This window comes from Passer domesticus, chromosome 16 (assembly GCF_036417665.1).
Source record: "Passer domesticus isolate bPasDom1 chromosome 16, bPasDom1.hap1, whole genome shotgun sequence".
In the NCBI taxonomy this organism is placed as follows: domain Eukaryota; kingdom Metazoa; phylum Chordata; class Aves; order Passeriformes; family Passeridae; genus Passer; species Passer domesticus.
This window is the reverse complement of record NC_087489.1, coordinates 3,038,211-3,055,092: the sequence shown is the minus strand read 5'-3', so window position 1 is coordinate 3,055,092 and position 16,882 is coordinate 3,038,211. Positions and strand designations below refer to the sequence as shown.

At 57.7% G+C, this 16,882-nt stretch overlaps 2 protein-coding genes across 2 annotated transcripts; both read right to left on the bottom strand.

Moving 5' to 3' along the window:
* Positions 1 to 671: 671 nt before the first annotated feature.
* On the bottom strand, positions 672 to 5,223 carry E2F1 (E2F transcription factor 1). Its single transcript, XM_064391450.1, has 7 exons — positions 4,836 to 5,223; positions 4,054 to 4,144; positions 3,283 to 3,502; positions 2,790 to 2,942; positions 2,560 to 2,674; positions 2,252 to 2,456; positions 672 to 1,902 (listed from the first exon to the last, which is right to left on the bottom strand). Exons 1-7 carry the CDS (start codon positions 5,028 to 5,030, stop codon positions 1,652 to 1,654), a joined length of 1,230 nt encoding a protein of 409 aa, XP_064247520.1. The 5' UTR covers positions 5,031 to 5,223; the 3' UTR covers positions 672 to 1,651.
* A 4,547-nt stretch (positions 5,224 to 9,770) lies between these two features.
* Positions 9,771 to 16,869, bottom strand: PXMP4 (peroxisomal membrane protein 4). Its single transcript, XM_064391453.1, has 4 exons — positions 16,700 to 16,869; positions 16,316 to 16,378; positions 15,592 to 15,790; positions 9,771 to 14,604 (listed from the first exon to the last, which is right to left on the bottom strand). Exons 1-4 carry the CDS (start codon positions 16,828 to 16,830, stop codon positions 14,341 to 14,343), a joined length of 657 nt encoding a protein of 218 aa, XP_064247523.1. The 5' UTR covers positions 16,831 to 16,869; the 3' UTR covers positions 9,771 to 14,340.
* Between the last annotated feature and the right edge of the window lie 13 nt (positions 16,870 to 16,882).

Below are 16,882 nucleotides of genomic sequence, written 5' to 3'. Positions count from 1 at the left end.
GCCACTAGGGCAGGGGACACAGCCCTGCTGAGCCCCATCCTGGCTGCCAGGGAGCCCCTGGGGGTGCCCACTGTCCCTCAGTCCTGGTGTGCTGCAGAATCAGGGCACACAGGGTCAGGGCTGCTGCTGGCAGACAGCAAGGACTGTCCCAGTCCCCAGCCAGCAAGGACACAGGGACCTCAAACTTTGGGCTGGGAACTGGTGCCAGCAGGTGCCTTGAGGCAGCACCAAGAGCTGGGTGAGTGGGGAAAGCTGGGCACTCACTGGATGGAGTGGCTCCACACTGGCCCCACGCTGCAGCCACAGCCAGGAAATGCTGCCCCAAACCAGGGGGAAGGCAGGGAGGGAACCAGGCAGGAGAGGGGCCAAGTGAGGACAGGGGCTGCTGAAAGGAAAGCAAACCCCATCCTGACCCACCACCTCATCCTCCTGCAGCACAGCCTCTTTGGAGGAGCAGGGAGGGAAGGATCAGGCCCAGATCCCACCCTGTGTGGGACCAAGGACCAAAGCACCTCTGGCAGCCCCAGGTACGGACATACCTGGTCGTGGATTTCAAGTTCAGAGTGGAAAACAGAGCACAAAAGAACCCCAAGCCTCCCGATTTCTCAGCAGAGGTCCCCACCACCCCTCACAGCCCCAGCACCTGAGCACAGCCGAAGGGCAGAGTCAGTAGAAACCTTTATTAAACACAAAGCTCAGAGAAACACAAGCTTGTTAAATGGCAGTAAAAGTGAAAGTGCGTCTCCAGCTCGGCCCAGGGGGACCCCAGGACCCCCCTCCCCTCCTCTCCCAGCCCCAGCGGCCTGGGATGGGGAGCCAGAGCCAAAAGGCTGAAGGGCTGCAGAGGGAGGGGAGGAAAGCCTGGAGACAGCGTTGGGTGCTCACCTGCAGAGACACTTCCCCTGGACACCTCTGTGTCCCCTGAGGGGACATGCACACGGTGCCAGGGCCACCAGCCCCAGCCAGCCCCGTCCCCACAGCCACCTGCCACAGCCCTGGCCCTGCCAGCCCTGTTCTGGACACAAGCAAAGCCAGCACGTGCTGGTGAGACCCTGGTGGCACCCTCCGTGTCCCACCAGCACTGTCCTCCTGCCCCCTCCATGTCCTGGGAGAGCTCCACACGCCATAAATAATAAATAAATAACCCACGCTCAGCCAGGCTGTTGGCAGCCCCCAGGCAGGGGGACAGCCCTAACCCAGCGCCCCCCACATCTCCACCACCCCCTCCCAGCACAACAAAAACTCTCAGCACCCCCACTCTGCTGTACAGCCCCCCCAAACCCCCATGGAAATGAAACGCTGTCCCCAGGGGACAATAATAAATTAATCAAATCATTAATCTATACACAGGACTGCTTAAAGCTCTGGAACGGGCTCCTGGGGGGCAGTGGCTCTGCCCTGGGCAGTCGCCCCTGATCAGGGCCCTACAGGGGGATCCCCCGAGATGGGAACCCCACCCTGGCATCCTCTTGTGGGGCTGGAGCTGGGGATGCCAGCGGGCTGGAGGGATAACGAGAAAATATTGCAAAAAGGGATGGGGGAGCAACAGCGGGCACTGGAGCCAGAGGGGCAGCCCTGCCCTGCCCTGCCCTGCCCTGCCAGCGTGCCCCCTGCCCTGGCAGCTCCCCCCAGCACCCGGGCGGGCGCAGCTTCAGAAGTCCAAGGGGGTGAAGTCCCCAAAGTTGCAGTCGAAGAGCTCGCTGATGCCCTCGCCCTCCTCCAGCCCAAAGTGATAGTCCTGGGCCTGCGGCGGCGACAGGTTGATGAACTCATCGGCCAAGAAGCCCGCCAAGTCCTCCCTGCTCTGCTCCAGCAGCATGTCCATGGAGGCCAGCGGGGACAGGCTCACCTCCTGCTCCGGGCTCTTGGCGGGCAGCGCGCTCAGCCCTGGCAGCAGCGCTTCTGTGGGGAGGGAAAGCAGCTGTAAATCCCTCATACTCTCCAAAGAAACCCCCAAAACATGCTTTTTTGGCTATGGAGATCCTGCCTTCCCACCTGCTGCCTTGCTGGGGTGCCCGAGCAGCATGCCAGCTCCTTGCTTGTGTCAAGAGCAGAGGGGCTGGGAGCCACCGTGACATCCCACCAGCTCCTCCCTTGTGTCCCCAGGCTCCTCATGTCCCTGCCTCCTTCGTGTCCCCAGGCCCTTTGTGTCCCCAGCTCCCTCATGTCCCCAGGCCCTGTGTCCCTAGCTCCCTCATGTCCCGTCCCCAGGCCCTTTGTGTCCCCAGCTCCCTCGTGTCCCCAGCCCCACCTTGCTCTCCGGGCAGCAGCGGCATGTTCACATCCTGGGCAGGATGCAGGAGCAGGGGGGCTCTGGGCTGTGACTGGCTGGGAGAAGAGTCCTCAGCAGGGGCTTTGAAGGGGCTCTTGACAGGACTGCAGACCCCCGAGCTGTCCTCGGGGCACAGGAACACATCGATGGGGCCCTGAGTGCTTCGCACGGAGACCTGGAACGCCTGGGGAGGGGACAGGAGTGAGACAAGGTGGCACAGGGACACCCAGGGCACACCAGGCTGTTCAGGGAGGGCACAGGAGGAGCAGAGCGTGGCCCCAGCTCACCTCTGCTGGGTCTGACACCTGCAGCTGGGTCTCCGGGGGGGCTTTGATAACCATCACCATTTGCTCCGCGGGGTCCACAATGCTGCGGAGGTCCTGGCAGGTGACATAGGCTGCGGTGGGGCGGGTCAAGGAAGGGACACGGGGATGTGGGCAGACAAACATCCTGCCTGCGACACCGGGGCTCAACCACAGCCCCACCCAGCCAGCCCCGCCCCACAACCAAAGGATATTGCTGGTTGGCGGGGTCCTCGGTGAGCAGGCGCAGCTGCACCGTGCACATCTGGATGAGGTCATCCAGCTGCCGCTCGGCCGCCTGCAGCTCCCGCAGCTCCTTCTCCAGCAGCCGGTGCCGGCCCGGCGCTCCCACGGCGGCCTGGCTGCCCCTGGGAGCACCGTGCCCGTCAGGAGCCAGCCCACAGCTGCCTGTGCCCACCCAGGCCAGCCAGTCCCACCCCACAGCCCGGGAAGCAGCCCTGCAGGGATCTGCAGCAGACCATCCCCAAGGCTGGATGCAGCCCCCCTCCCCTGGATGACATGGGGAGCCCAGGGGGACTCACAGGAACCTCCTGCCCCTGAGCACAGCCCTTCCCACAGGGGGCCAGCACTTGGCCTGCAGCAGAAGCTCTGGTGACCCCACCCTGAAATTCTCCACCCACATAAGACACTCCTCCACCCGGAGAGCTCCCCCACCCCAGGAACAGCCCCAGGAGCCCGGGGACATACAGCCACTGGATGTGGTTCTTGGACTTCTTGGTGATGAGCTGTATGCCCTCCAGGACGTTGGTGATGTCGTAGATGCGCCTCTTCTGCACCTTCAGCACCTCGGCCGCCCAGTTGAGGTCCACCACACCATCTGGGGACTGGCTCAGCAGCTCCAGGAAGCGCTTGGTGGTGAGGTTCAGGGAGGTTTCATAGCGGGACTTCTCTCCAGGAGACTTTGCCCCTGACGGACGTGGAGGACAAGTGTCATTCAGCCACAAGGGAAACCCAGAGCTGAAGCTGAAAGGTCACACAACTCCTGCCATGCTTGCAAGTGGCTTGTGGACTAGTGACCAAACCCAATCTGTTTTCTCAGGGCAATGGGGTGAGCTGCCAAAATGCCCTGCAGGAAGGATGTTGCAGCACCTGGCACAGGTGTGACCACAGCTGTGATTGAGACTCTGAGTGCCAGGCAGGGCTCGGGGGGAGATAACAGTAGGTCCACCAGGGACACTGCACTGGCACCATGCTGGCACCTCCAGCTCCATCCACAGGCAGGGACAGAGCCAGTGTGGTGCCCAGCAGAAGGGCAGGACAGCCGTGCCACCAGCACAGGGCACAGCAGTGAGTGTGGAGAGGGGACAGAGGCAGGCCAGCCGCAGGGACAGCCCATCCACACCGACACAAAGGGCCTGGAAGAACCTGCCAGGGATGAGCCTGGGGCAGCAGAGTGGGGCTGCTGGACCTCTGCTGTGAGCTGGGCTGGCAAGGGGGCTGAGGGAGTGCAGCTGATACCTTTAGCAGGGTTCCTGGCCTTGCCCCGGCTCACTGGCAAACTCTCTGCTATGTACTGGTGATCCGTCTCCAAATTCAGCTTCCTCTTCACCTGCAAGGGACGGGGTCAGCACAGGGACAGCCACCCCCAGGCTCCCCTGCTGCTGAAGGGTTTCTGTGAGGATCCCCCCAGCACTGCGGGGTACAGACAGCGCAGATCCCGGCAGGACGGGGGTGACAGGAGCTGTCACACACGCCGGGGGGATGGGGGGCTGTCCCAGCCGCGGGGCGCGCCCCAAAGCCGGCGGGGGCCGTGGGTGGGGAGGCAAAGCACGGCCGGGCGCCCGGGCCTGCGCCTTCCGGAGCGGCGGCGGGGCAGGGCCGGCCCGGCAGGTGCTGCGTGGCACGGCCCGGCCTGGCACAGCCGGGAGCACCGGGCACGGGCTGGCACGGAGCAGGGCACGGCATATGGCACGGCACGGGGCACAGCAGGGAGCAGCACGGCCCGGCCCGGCCCGGAGTCCTGTCCGGTATACAGCCCGGCTCGCTGGACAGCCCGGCTCGGTACGGCACGGCTCGGTACGGCACGGCTCGCTCACAGCACGGCACGGCACCCAGGCGGGCCCATTGTATAGCCCGGCTCGGTGCAGCCCGGTCGGGTATACGGCCCGGTCGGTACACGGCCGGTTCGAGGCTCAATACTGCACAGCCCGGAACACAGCCCGGGCCCGGCGGTCCCCGGAGCCCCCGCCCGGCCCCGGCCCCCGCCCCCTCCCCATCCCCATCCCTCTCGCAGGGGTTACCGGCGGGCGGCCCAGCGCGGGCCGTCTGGGCGCGGCGCCGGGGAGGGCGGGCTGCGGCGTGGCGAAGAGCAGGAGGTCGGTATCGGGGTGGCCGCCGCCCGCGGGCTCCTCGGCGGCGGCGGAGACGATCAGGAGGTGCGGGGAGGCGCTGCCCAGCAGCGCCGCCAGCCCCGCCGCGCCGCCCGCCGCCGCCATGGCTCACATGGCAGCCGGTGCCGGCGGTGCGGCGGGCGGCGCGGCGGGCAGGGCGCGGACAGGGGCGCGGCCCATGGCGGGCGCGGAGCCGCTGCGCTCCGGCTCCGGCTCCGGCTCCGGTGCGCCCGCCGCCGGATTGTTCGGCGCGCCGGCCCCGCGCGCCTTTGCGCGCCAAATCCTTTTTGCCGCGAAAAGCGGCGCGAGCCGCCCCGCAGCCCGCCCATTGGCTGCGCCCGCCGCGGCGGGGAGGCGACGGCGCGCTGCCATTGGCCGGGGCGGGCGGGGAGGCGGGCGGTGCCGCGCGGCCATTGGCGGGCGGGGGCCGCGCTGACAGGCGGCCAATCAGCGGCGCCGTGCCGGGGCGGCGGCCAATGGGAGCGCGGCTCGGGGACGCGGCGGGGGCGCCGCGTGGGTGCGGCGCGCTCTGTGTTCCCCCCCCGGGGGTGTCCCCTCCCTGTCCCTGTTTGTGTTCCCCGTGTCCCCCCCGGGGGTGTCCCCTCCCTGTCCCTGTTTGTGTTCCCCGTGTCCCCCCCGGGGGTGTCCCCTCCCCCGTCTCTGTGTCCTTCATAGGGGTGCCCCCGTCTCCCCCCCGGGGCTGTCCCCTCCCGTGTCCCTCTTTGTGTCCCCCACGGGGGTGTCCCCTCCCGGGGGTGTCCCCTCCCCTTCCCCTGTCCCTGTTTGTGTTCCCCGTGTCCCCCCCGGGGGTGTCTCCTCCTGTGTCTCTGTGTCCCCCTCGGGAGTGACCCTTCCCCTGTCCCTCTTTGTGCCCCCGTCTCCCCCCCGGGGCTGTCCCCTCCCGTGTCCCTCTTTGTGTCCCCCTCTTGTGTGCCGCCGCGGATTCCTCGCTCCGACCCGGCCCCGGCTCCCGGTTTTCCCCCCGGGGGAGTTCAAGGCTCGGGCGGAGCGGTCCCGGGCTCAGCCCCGCCGGGGTGATGGGCTCCCAGCCGCTCCCCTGCCCGGAGCACCGGGCACGCACCCACGGGCAAAGTTCAGCTCGCTGCCCTGCCCTGCGGGCTCGCCAGCCGCGGGTGTCACTGCTGGGGGAGAGGGTGGCGTTGGTGTCCCAGGCTGTGCCCCGTGTGTCCCCCTCGCCCAGGGGTGACAGCCAGGCCAGCCTGGCCCGGTCCCCGCAGCTTTGGGGACATCAGTGGTGCAGGGTTGCCCACCTCCCTTGTTCAAAAGCCCACGGATGAGGCTGTCGGGCCAGGCTGGAGGCTCCAGCCCGGGACGCTGCAATCTGCCCCGTGCGTTCGGCCGGTGATTCACGGCATTCTGTGTTTGCAAACAGCAAAACCAGCTGCGGATCTCGGCAGCGCCTTCAGGACTGCCTGATAACCCCTGAGAGGGCAGAGGAAAAGCTCTGCCGGCAGCACAACCTGCACTTGACCGTGCCAGGCGCTGTCTGCGGCCGTGGGACCGCGTGGCCGGGGAGAGGCAGGGACACGGGGACGCACAGGGAGCCGGGAGCGGCCCCATATGCTGAGGGAGATGAGAGTCCACCCAGGGACATGGGGCAGGCAGCTCCCAGCACCAGGATCTCCTGCCTGCAGGACACTGATAACCTCCTGCTGCATGAGGAAGCAAAATTAAAAAGGAAAAAAGTACATCCTGCTAATTAAAAAAAAAAAAATTAAAAAGCATTTAAAGATTAGGCCTTTTGCAGGGCCCAGATGTGGGGAAACTCCTAAGGAAAGTGTGGAGTGGGGTCTGATCCAGATACCCAAAGCCCCGCTGAGCCGAGCCCAGGGTTTGACCCCTCTGTGCCCCCCATGAGCTGCCCCATGTGTCCCGGGGGTCGGTGGCCGAGCTCAGTGGCTCCCAACCCGCTGCTGCTGCCAGGCAGGGCTGGGAGCCAGCGCTGGCTCCTGCCCCAGCCCCGCTGCCAAGCCTGACCTGCCCGGGATGCAGGAGAAGGGCTGTGCAGGAGAAGGGCTGTGCAGGAGAAGGGCTGTGCAGGAGAAGGGCTGTGCAGGAGAGGGGCTGTGCAGGAGAAGGGCTGTGCAGGAGAAAGGCTGTGGAAGAGAAGGGCTGTGGAAGAGAAGGGCTGTGCAGGAGAAGGGCTGTGCAGGAGAGGGGCTGTGCAGGAGAAGGGCTGTGCAGAAGGGCTGTGCAGGAGAAAGGCTGTGCAGGAGAAGGGCTGTGCAGGAGAAGGGCTGTGCAGGAGAAGGGCTGTTTTTCCCAGCAGTGCGTGGGATGCAGGAGGCATTTGCAGGGATGAGTTAACTCCTCTGCCGCGGAGCAGATCCTGACATGCAGTGCCCCTGTGCTGGCCTAACAGGTTTCTGGCTTTAAAGGATTTTATGCTGAATATTTTGGCAGTGGCTGCAATTCCCTTGGGGACGGCCAATGCTGAGCAGGGCTGTGATTTCCCTGGATCCCTCCATCCTTAAATACAGCAGGAACATGGTGCATGTCCGTGACCAATCAAATCAACTCGCTGTGCCTCATTTCTTCATCAGCAGAGCGCAAACAGAAACGCTGCCTTGCTTAAAGGAAATTAATACAGTTAATTAACACTTGGCCCTTCTAATATTCCAGGCCCCATTCTCCAGAGCCCTTCCACTGCAATATCATCATTACTACGAAGCATAAGCAACAGTTAGACCAGATGTTTGCACACAGTTAATGCTTCTTCCATCTGGGGAAGGGGGAAAAGGCAAGCCCAGCAGCCGGGCCGGAGCGCATGGCTCTCCCCATCCCCGGGGAGCCTCAGCCCGGCGCTTCCCGGGCTGAGGCAGGGTTTGGGACACAGCTGCTGCACCAGCTGCTCCCGCCCGGCTCACAAAGGCTGCCTTCACCCCCCCTAATTCATGCAGGAGCTCTTCGGGGGGAGCAGGCTCTGCCCCTCTCCCGGAGGCTGCGCTGCCGCCTCTCCTTGGCTTTCAGCGCCAAAAGCGGCGGCTGCCAGACAAATGAAAGGCGAGCGCTGGTGGGAGAAGGGCGGGCAGGGCCTTTCCTTGCATGTGGATGAGGGGAAGCAGATGAATTCCGTCTCCTGCACAACTGCAGCCCCGCTAAGCAGCGCAGACGTGCCCCAAGACAGGCGTGTGGCAGGTGCTGGGGGCAGATAAAGGCCTGAGTGCAGGGCCCTGCAGAGCACCAGCAGGGCTGCCCCATGCCCAGCCTGCTCAGCCCATGGCATCGCTGACTTTGGGTGGGTTGGTACTGCGGGACGGGCTCGGGGTGAGGGTGTGTGCTGGGAAAAGTCTGCAGCTGGAGCACGGCTGGTACCTGCGCTGGAAAATCCCTTGGCAGAGGAGAGCTGGCAGGATGCAGCCCTGGGCGCAGCGTGTGGCTGTCCCAGCAGCACAGCTACTGTCCCTGCCATGGCAGGCTGCCTCCAGCAGCTCCCACACCAAGTGTGCTCAGCTGTCACATGGAAGGAGAGCAGGACTTCCCTGGGGGTTCCTGCCAGTGCCCCCTTCCCAGTCACTGGTTTGTTCACAAGATGAGGAGTTGGCAGTGTGGCACAATCTGCCTGTGGTGCCAACAGGCAGCTGGGGAAAGCCCAGAGCCCCCAGTCCTGCTGCCCTGACCCCACAGCCCCTCACCTCTGCCACCTGAGCCATCACTGTTGCTCTGTGCAAACCAAAGCAATTTCCTGGAAGCACAAAGTGTCTGAAGCTGGCTTGTGGCAGAAGGGAGCAGCCCTGGTTTCAGGTCTCCTCTCAGATCACACGCTGTGCCTGTTCCCTTGCATCTTTTTCAGAAGAGGACACAGGCCTTCTTGCAGGACACCAGGGCAGCCCCTCTTCTGGATGCTGGGCACACCAGACTCAGCAGTGCCACCTCCTCCTCTCCTGTGCTGGCATCTGCTTGTAAAGCTGACACGGTGCAGTGTGTCTCAGGGGAAGGCATGGCCACAGAGCCTGCTCTGCTCCCCACACCAGCCAGGGCAGCCTCGTCTCATCCACCACAAACACTGAAAGCCACTCCATTCCACAAGGCTCTTCCATTTCCCTCACTCAAACCCCATAGAAGAACAGAGAGGCTGAAGTGTTTCTGGGGAGCTGATCCAGGAGTGATTTGGGAACATGCCAGGCTCTAGCTTTTACCTCTCCTTGGTGTCTCCAGCCAGTCCAGGTTCACTTCCCACCACATGGCCACTGGCACTGAGAATCCAAAAGTGTTGGAACACTTTTGCTTTTGCCAGAACAAAACCTACAGGTCACCCAGAGCTTCACGTGGAGCAGAACAAGGGCTCACACAGAGTGTGATGCTCTGTGAGGAGGAAAAAAACACTTGAAGGTAGCACTGGCATCAGTTTGGAGGTGTTAATTTGGCTTCTCATGGGCCCAGGCTGGACACTGCAGCATTCCAACAGCTACAAAGCTGGAGCTTTGGTCTTGCAGACACTCAGCAATTGCTTCATCCCCACCACCACAGCAGTCACCTCTAGAGCACATTTCCTCTGAACTTTTAGCTTGGAGGAGGCAGCCAAACCATCCATGGAATCTTTATTTTCTCTATTTTTCATATTAAAAAACAAAACAAAACAAAAGGGGTGTCAGCCATCCCAATTTGTTTCTGCAGGTGGCACCCTTACCCCTGCAGGAATGAAATCTGATGGTGAGATCAAAGCAGCACTGGCTGTTGTTCCCAAGCTGGTAACACCAGAGCCCAAACCATGCCAAAACTGCACCTTGTGCATGGCTTCTCTACATCCAGGACTACAGACATGCAATAATCAAGCAGTACTTCATAGATTTTAATTTAAAAATCATGACAGAAAGGACAAAGGACAAAAAATTAGGATTTTTATTTGTAGACAAAGCACAGTATTGTAATATTCAAAGAGTGATTATACAGAAATAATGGCCACAAGAAAGTGATTCATAGTGGACAGAGCCATGTCAGCAACCCCCTTCCCTCTCCTTTTATTGTTTTAAACCCAAAATCCGAGATATTTCTACAAGCATTCTGATCAGTGTCACATAAGTTTCCTGAGTTTATTTTAGTTTATTCTATGCTTTCAGAAAACCAGGGCCTGGATTACACAGCAATTATGAATACAAAATATATCTCAAAAGCAGAGGCAATAATACCTGTATTATAGAGCTTTTAGTTTGTTTTTCTCCCTCCTCACCACCAGAGACATGAAGATTCTTCTAAGTAAATAAAAAAGTTACCTCCCCCACCAATCTGGTAGGAACACACAGGTTGAAAACTCAAGATTAACACCCCAAAAATATTAACAGTGGCAGACAGACGTGACGCCTTATTTTCCCTCCTCCCTTATCTGGTGGGTTTCAAAAGCAGCATCAGAAAACACATTCAGCTTCAGGCTGGCGTGAGCCAGGGAGACAAACACAGCCTGACAAACAGGGAGCAGCACACGGCTCGGGGACTATCCAAAGGTCACCTCTGTGCTGATGCAGGGAAAACGAGCTGCAGTCCCAGCAGCTTCTCCTGGGGAGGGATCTGCACAGGCTTCTGGTGGCTCCAGCCATGGCAGCTCCCAGCTGGCTGCACAGCTCACTCTGCACAGGGGGGCTCTGCTTTGGGGGATCATCTCTGCCCTTCCACCCACACCCAGCTGGGTGTAAAGCAGAGCTTGACCTACTGTAGCAGGGCAGAAAGCCTCACAGCACCAACAGCAAAGCTTCTCTGCACCCTCTCCACCCTGGCACAGGGTGCCCAGAGCAGCTGTGGCTGCTCCTGGATCCCTGGAAGTGCCCAAGGCCAGGCTGGACGGGGCTGGGAGCACCCTGGGACAGACAGTGGAAGGTGTCCCTGCCATGGCAGGGGTGGGATGGGTTTTAAGGTCCCATCCCAGAATTCTCTGATACATGCCCTGAACAGGGCCAGTTCTCTGGTTATTGCCCAGACACAGGGATGGTGGCCAGGACAAATGCACTGTGCCATTACAGACACAGGCTCACAGCTCCCAGCAGCCCCAGCCCCTCGAGCCCTCCTCTGCAGCACTGAATGGCCAAAGACAGATTCTGCTCTCCTTCACTGCCAGCATCAAACACAGCCCAGAAAACCTTCCCCAACCCAAATGTCAGGCAGCTGTCTCATTTTCACCTTTGTTAAATAATGCAATTGTCCCGGAAAGGGTTCTCCAGCCATCCCCAGAGCCAGCCCAGCACACAAGCTGTCCTCCAAAGGGAAGGGAAGCACAGTGGGTATGCCAGGGCAGCAGGCAGCAGCAGTAAATAACCCTGAGCCTGCTTTGTTCCTTCATAAAATAAATGATTAATAGCTCAGGATAGTCAGGCTGCTTGAAAAGCTTAGGATGGCTGAAAACTTTTGATCAGTTTGATTCATTAACCTTTAAAACTGCCTCTAAGAGAGGCTTAAAATCTGAGGGAGAGGCATCATTTTAAACACATCAATTTTATCCAGTGTTCCTCTTTTTTTGACAAACTCAGATAGAGACACTCTGCTCCTCTTTAGAGACACTCAGCATCAGTCAGGTGTCAAGGGAAAAACAACAAGGGGTAAAATAAAGTTGCTGTAGACAAACAACCCCATGCTCATCTTAAAATTCAAAACCAGTCGGGCTGGGGGAGAAAATGACCCTTCTTTGTGATCCTTGAGTACTTGGCCATACGCAGGTGGCTTCCCAACTGTCTCTTTTTATTTCTTTTGCTTTTAATGCTAATAAAAAGGGAACCCAAACAGGGCACTCCATTCCCCACACAATGGCCTGGGGGAGGGCAGGGAGTGTCACTTACATATCCCAAAAGTCTGACTCAGACAAATTACTTCTAGTTCAGTTCCCCACTACACGCCTGCATTGTTCCAACACCTTGGCAGCAGAAGGGGCTCATCCCCAGCTATCTGCTCCCAGAACGGCCTTGGGGGCTGATGTCATTAAGGAGCTGTCCCAGTTACTTCCCTGGGGAAAGCAGTGACTTGCAGCTTAACGTCCTGCCCCAGCCCAGCAGGAAAAGCAACGGCCAGCAGAGCCCCAGGGCTGAGCTCCAGGGAGGAGCTGGGACCCAGGGATGGCAGCTGCCCCCTGCAGATGGCTGCAGGCTCAGCCTTCCTCGGAAAGGGAGAGATTCCCAAGAGAAAAAGGGTGCTTTGAACCATGGGCACTGCTGCCAGGCTGACTGCAGACACTGGCTTTTGGCTGGGGTTTATTTTCTGGAGAGGACAGAGAGCAGTGTGAAAAGGTCAGGAAGGCCACTGGTCCTTCCTTCTCTGCTTCAGCAGCAGCCACAGTGGTACAATGCCCAGCAGAGAAGGTTATTCCACCTCTAAGGGAACCACAAGCTGCAAATTTAACAGATCAAAGCCTTCTCAGAGACACCCAGCCCACACAACCAGCCCACAGCTTCTTTTGCTGCAATAATTACACATGGTCAAGGATTTGTGAGTTTAATAGTTTTAGGGAGCAATTCCCAAGCCAGAGCTGTCAGCTTTCTGAAATCCCATCAAAGCTTGCAGGAATTCAGCAATTTTAGCAGAATACCAATGGTCTTAGATGGAACAATACTGAGGCATCTGACAGAAAAATTGTGATGCTTCAAATACCCAGCAATGGTGGAAAGAAAGATATTTATAAAGGAATGAGACCTCACCTGTAGCTTCAGCAATTTTTCTGTACTGCATCTTTATAGCTCTCTATACAGAGAAAAATATTTAACCAAAATAAACAAACCAAATTCCTGATTTTACAGCTTTCATGGGGTCTGATGGTTTCCAATTCAATTATTCAGTGCAGATTGTAACAGCAGTTAATTAGAAGTTAGCAGTTGAAGGGATCATAGAGAGTTATTATGACAAAGACATGATTTTTGGGCACCATGTACATCATGGATTTGCATGGACAAAGCGAAGTGGAAAAATAAAGAGCAAGGAGGACTCTGAATATGTGCAACAGTAATAAAGGAGTTTAGGAGGACAAGGAAAACTTAAGATGAAATTGAGAATTTTTTTTTCTACTCAGAAGCTCCCTGAAGTTAAATGTACCATTTCAGCTGTACCATTGGAGAAATTGCCAGAGCCTGGAGGGTAAAGAGTTCCAAAGATGATGAAGGAAGCATCAGCAGGATTATGAAATGCCATGGGCAGGTCAGGGAAAGCAGGTGGATACAGGGCAAGTGAACCAAACAGTCCCAGCTGAGCCAAAAGGGAGCAGGGAATTGAATGATTCTCTTGGAAATATCACCACATCAAACCAGTGTGGCAGGAATTATTTCAATGCACATCATTGGGTGAACTGTGTAGTGTTACATGGCAGGTGAGTGCTTTGCACTATGAGGAGCTGGAATTTATTAATTGATTAATTAAACCCGTTTTTGTGCTTTCTCAGCTATCTACTCAATCTTCTGCCATAGCCCAGGGTGTGCTGCCCTGTCCTGGGGCTCTGCAGAATGTTTTTGAGAGGAAGAAAGTTAATAAATTAATGCATTAAATTAAGCCTGCACAAACTACAGGTACAAAATCAGATTCAAATCTGGCTACAGCCAACACTTTCCACTGCTGTGGAGGGCAGATCCTGGACCTCAGAGAAACCCTTGTCATGCTCCACCAAAAGAAAAGTGCTTGGGAAATGTTGCTCCCTTAGAAACACAAAATCCCCAGCATGAGATCTGAGGCCTGGTCATAGAGGAGCCCAAGTTGTGTTAACTGTTTTTGGTATTTAGTTCAAGCAGCTTTTAAAAGCTTTACAAATAAGTTTAAAGTAATTGCAGGGTATTCATTAGTGCACTTTGCAGAGGCACAGATTCAGCCCAAGTGCAGGAAAGAAACCAAGCAGAAACAGTCTTTCCAGGCTGGTACAAGACAATCCTAACAGTTCTGCTCTCACACATTTTATTGTCTCCCTGAGGGAAAACTGCAGAGGAACTCTCTCAAGGAGCACATAACTGTCCTTATATTAGTTTAAACAGGATTCCCAGCCATCCACAGCAATGAAGAACTGATGGCCCTGCTCTCAGAGCTCAGCAGGTCCCCCACTCCCTTCACCCTCCATCACACCACAGTGAGCACAGCACCACAAAAAATCATTTGTAAACATTCAGATGAGCCTTAGAACGTGTTTTCATACTCTGCACTTAGTGTCAGGCTGTCGTTTTATAAATATATTTAGTTTTTAAAGAACAAACCCCAATGCCACACTTGTAGGGGAATTAAGGCCTCTTAAAAACAGACTGCAACAAGTTTCTGTGGGGCGTGTGCTTGCTCCAAAAGGAGCCAAAAGACTGCCCAGAACATTCTGGCCTGGAGACAAGAGCCAACTCTGCTTGATAGATGATCATTTAAAAAAAAATCACAGGTCAAGAGCAACAGAATAACCTTTTCCCCAGCTGCTGGGAGTCCCCATCCCATTCCAAGGTGTTTTAGAGGGAAGCACCTACTTGCTGTCAGTCCTTTTGTTGTAAATGAGGAAGTCAGACACGTCGTGCCACACCTCACTGTCCTCGTACAGGTAGGTCATGGAGGACTGCAGGGAGGGCTGCAGAGTGTCCCTGTGGTATTCAAAGAGCCACAGGACTGTCCCCCAGACCAGGGCAGCCAGCAGAGGGAAGGGATCCTGCCTGGGCTGTGGGATGTAGCCCTTTTCCACAGCCAGGCGGGACAGGCCGAACAGGATCCGGGACAGCAGGTACATGATGATCTGCAGGAGGAGAGAGCCAGGGAGCAGGGTGAGTGCTGAGCACAGCCAGCTCCAGGCCTTCCAAAGGGACAACCCAGCCAGGAGGGACAGCAACAACTCGCCCACTTCAAAGCCAGCAGGCTGTCACTTCCCCTGCCAGCACCCTGCCAAACCACGGGTGTTTGTGTCTGCTCCAGGGCCTGCTGCTCTGATGTGGCAATCACCAGCTGCATTTCATGCAGCACTGCTGGGCAGTTGCACAACTTCTGTCTTTGCCCAGCTCGTGCCACCTCAGATGGTGCTGATGAACAGTCCCAGAGCAGTCCTGCCAGGCAGGTGTGAGCTCAGGAGTCTGGACACAGCCTAACCCCAGGCCTGGCTTAAGTCGAGCGCTTTGAATTCATCTGCAGCTCTGTGTTCTACTCCTTGGTTTGTGACTGTGTGTTAACAATCAGCTTTAAATCAAATACCCCCTGAGCAGCTTTCATCAGTTTAGCCAGTTCAGTGGTCAGTTTGGCCAGTCCAGTGGTCAGTTTGGCCAGTTCAGTGGTCAGTTTGGCCAGTCCAGTGGTCAGTTTAGGTGTCATTTTAACCAGTTCAGTGGTCAGTTTGCCCAGTTTAGCTCAGTGCAGCTCTAACTGATCAATTTCTACACTCACAACACCTCAGGGTGAAGAGTTTAACCCTGTGATGGCCAGACCAGGAACACACAGGTAGTGGCCACAGCTCAGGTGACAGGTGGGACAACCCCACAGCTTTGGGTTACCTGACTGCCTTCCTACAAGCTCAGGGCAGCTCTGGAGGCAAACCTGGGCTTGCAGCACTCATGGAGACACACAACCACACCTGGGACTTGAGTGCAGAGCAGTCCAAACTGCAATTGGTGCAGAGAACACGACAAAAGAGCAATGCTCTGTGGTCAGAACCACCACAATCAGGTGCCCCCAACCACTTCCTGGCACACCTGCTGTTTATCCTGGCAGAGAAACCTCCAGCAAGTGCCCTTACCTGGCTGTTGATGGGGTTGTTGTCACCAAACACCAGCCAGCCCCCAATGCAGGCTGCAAGGAAGGAATGGAATGGGATTTTCTTGCCCTGCAGCCGGGCCTGTGCTGCCAGGAGCCCCTTGTAGGTGAACACAAAGTAAGCCAGGTTCCGGGAGTGGGCGTACGTGGCCTGGGCAATGGACTTCAGCTTCTCCCTTAAACTGAGGCAAACAAACAATTACAGGAGGGAAAAGGCAACATCCTGCACTCACTCAGCTGGGCACTGCACTCCCCACCTACACTGATGGTTTGGGCCCCCAGCAATATCTCAGGGAGGAGCTCTGGCTTCCCTCAGCAGGGCACAGCCCTACCCAGGCTGTGGGCTGTGCTTCATGTGCTCACTACTCAAACAGCCCTTTAAAAACTTCTTTATTGCTAAATGCAAAGCTCTGGCACTCAGGGAAAGGCACAACGTGCACTGCTATAGCCTGGCTTCCCATATTTTAACACAGGACAGAACATTGCTGTTGGCATCTGCTGATTTCCCCTCTGTCCTCATCATCCACTCCATGAGTGATTAAACCCCTCAATTATACATATTTGTGTGTGTTTCACTACCAGGACAAGGCTCAACCACGGCTCACACGTCCTTCTGCTTTTTAAAGCCCCTAGAAACATGGAAAAGGGACGGCTGTGATGAAAACAATCTAAGCAGCAACACAAAAACACAGATTTAGTGCTCATACCTTCCACTCTTGAACAGGAAAGTCATCACCAGGGCATGCGGGGCACGGATTTTGGCTCCATAGCTGTAAAGGTGACAGATATTTCATAGAGGTCGTTTTATACTATGAAATTATTGTGCTTCTAGTCTACTAACAGACAAAAAAAGGCTATTTAGCCAAATATCTATGACTTCTAAGCCAGCCCAGCAGCACAGCAAACCGGAAGGAGCCCAGCTGGAGAGAGAAGAGCACACGCACCTCAGCGAGCAGGCCCGAAGGGGACCCCAAACCCAGCGCAGCCGCCCGTGAGGGAGCGGAATCGCTCCCGCCGCACCCGCCACCGCACCCCGGCCTCCCCACGGGCCGGGAGCGACCGAGACCGCGCCGCCCGGGCCCGGCACTCACACGGCGCCGTTGCGGAAGCCCTTGATGACGGCGAGCGCGGCGTGGTAGCGGCGCTGCTGCAGGAGCGCGTTGGCGGCGCGGAGCAGAGCGCGAAGCGAATCCCCGCCGCCCGCCATGGCCCCGCCGGCCATGGCGCCCCGCCGCACGCCGCTTCCGGGGCCGCCGCCCCGCCCGCCGCTCCCA

Excerpts from the sequence above, each read along its gene's own strand:
- PXMP4 (XM_064391453.1), bottom strand. The coding sequence starts at position 16,830 with ATGGCCGGCGGGGCCATGGCGGGCGGCGGGGATTCGCTTCGCGCTCTG. Across the intron at positions 16,379-16,699 it reads GGCTTCCGCAACGGCGCCGT|CTATGGAGCCAAAATCCGTG; the intron begins GTGAGTGCCGGG and ends TCACCTTTACAG. Across the intron at positions 14,605-15,591 it reads ACAACCCCATCAACAGCCAG|ATCATCATGTACCTGCTGTC; the intron begins GTAAGGGCACTT and ends CTCCTCCTGCAG.
- E2F1 (XM_064391450.1), bottom strand. The coding sequence starts at position 5,030 with ATGGCGGCGGCGGGCGGCGCGGCGGGGCTGGCGGCGCTGCTGGGCAGC. Across the intron at positions 3,503-4,053 it reads GGCCAGGAACCCTGCTAAAG|GGGCAAAGTCTCCTGGAGAG; the intron begins GTATCAGCTGCA and ends CACGTCCGTCAG. Across the intron at positions 2,457-2,559 it reads AGGTGTCAGACCCAGCAGAG|GCGTTCCAGGTCTCCGTGCG; the intron begins GTGAGCTGGGGC and ends TCCCCTCCCCAG.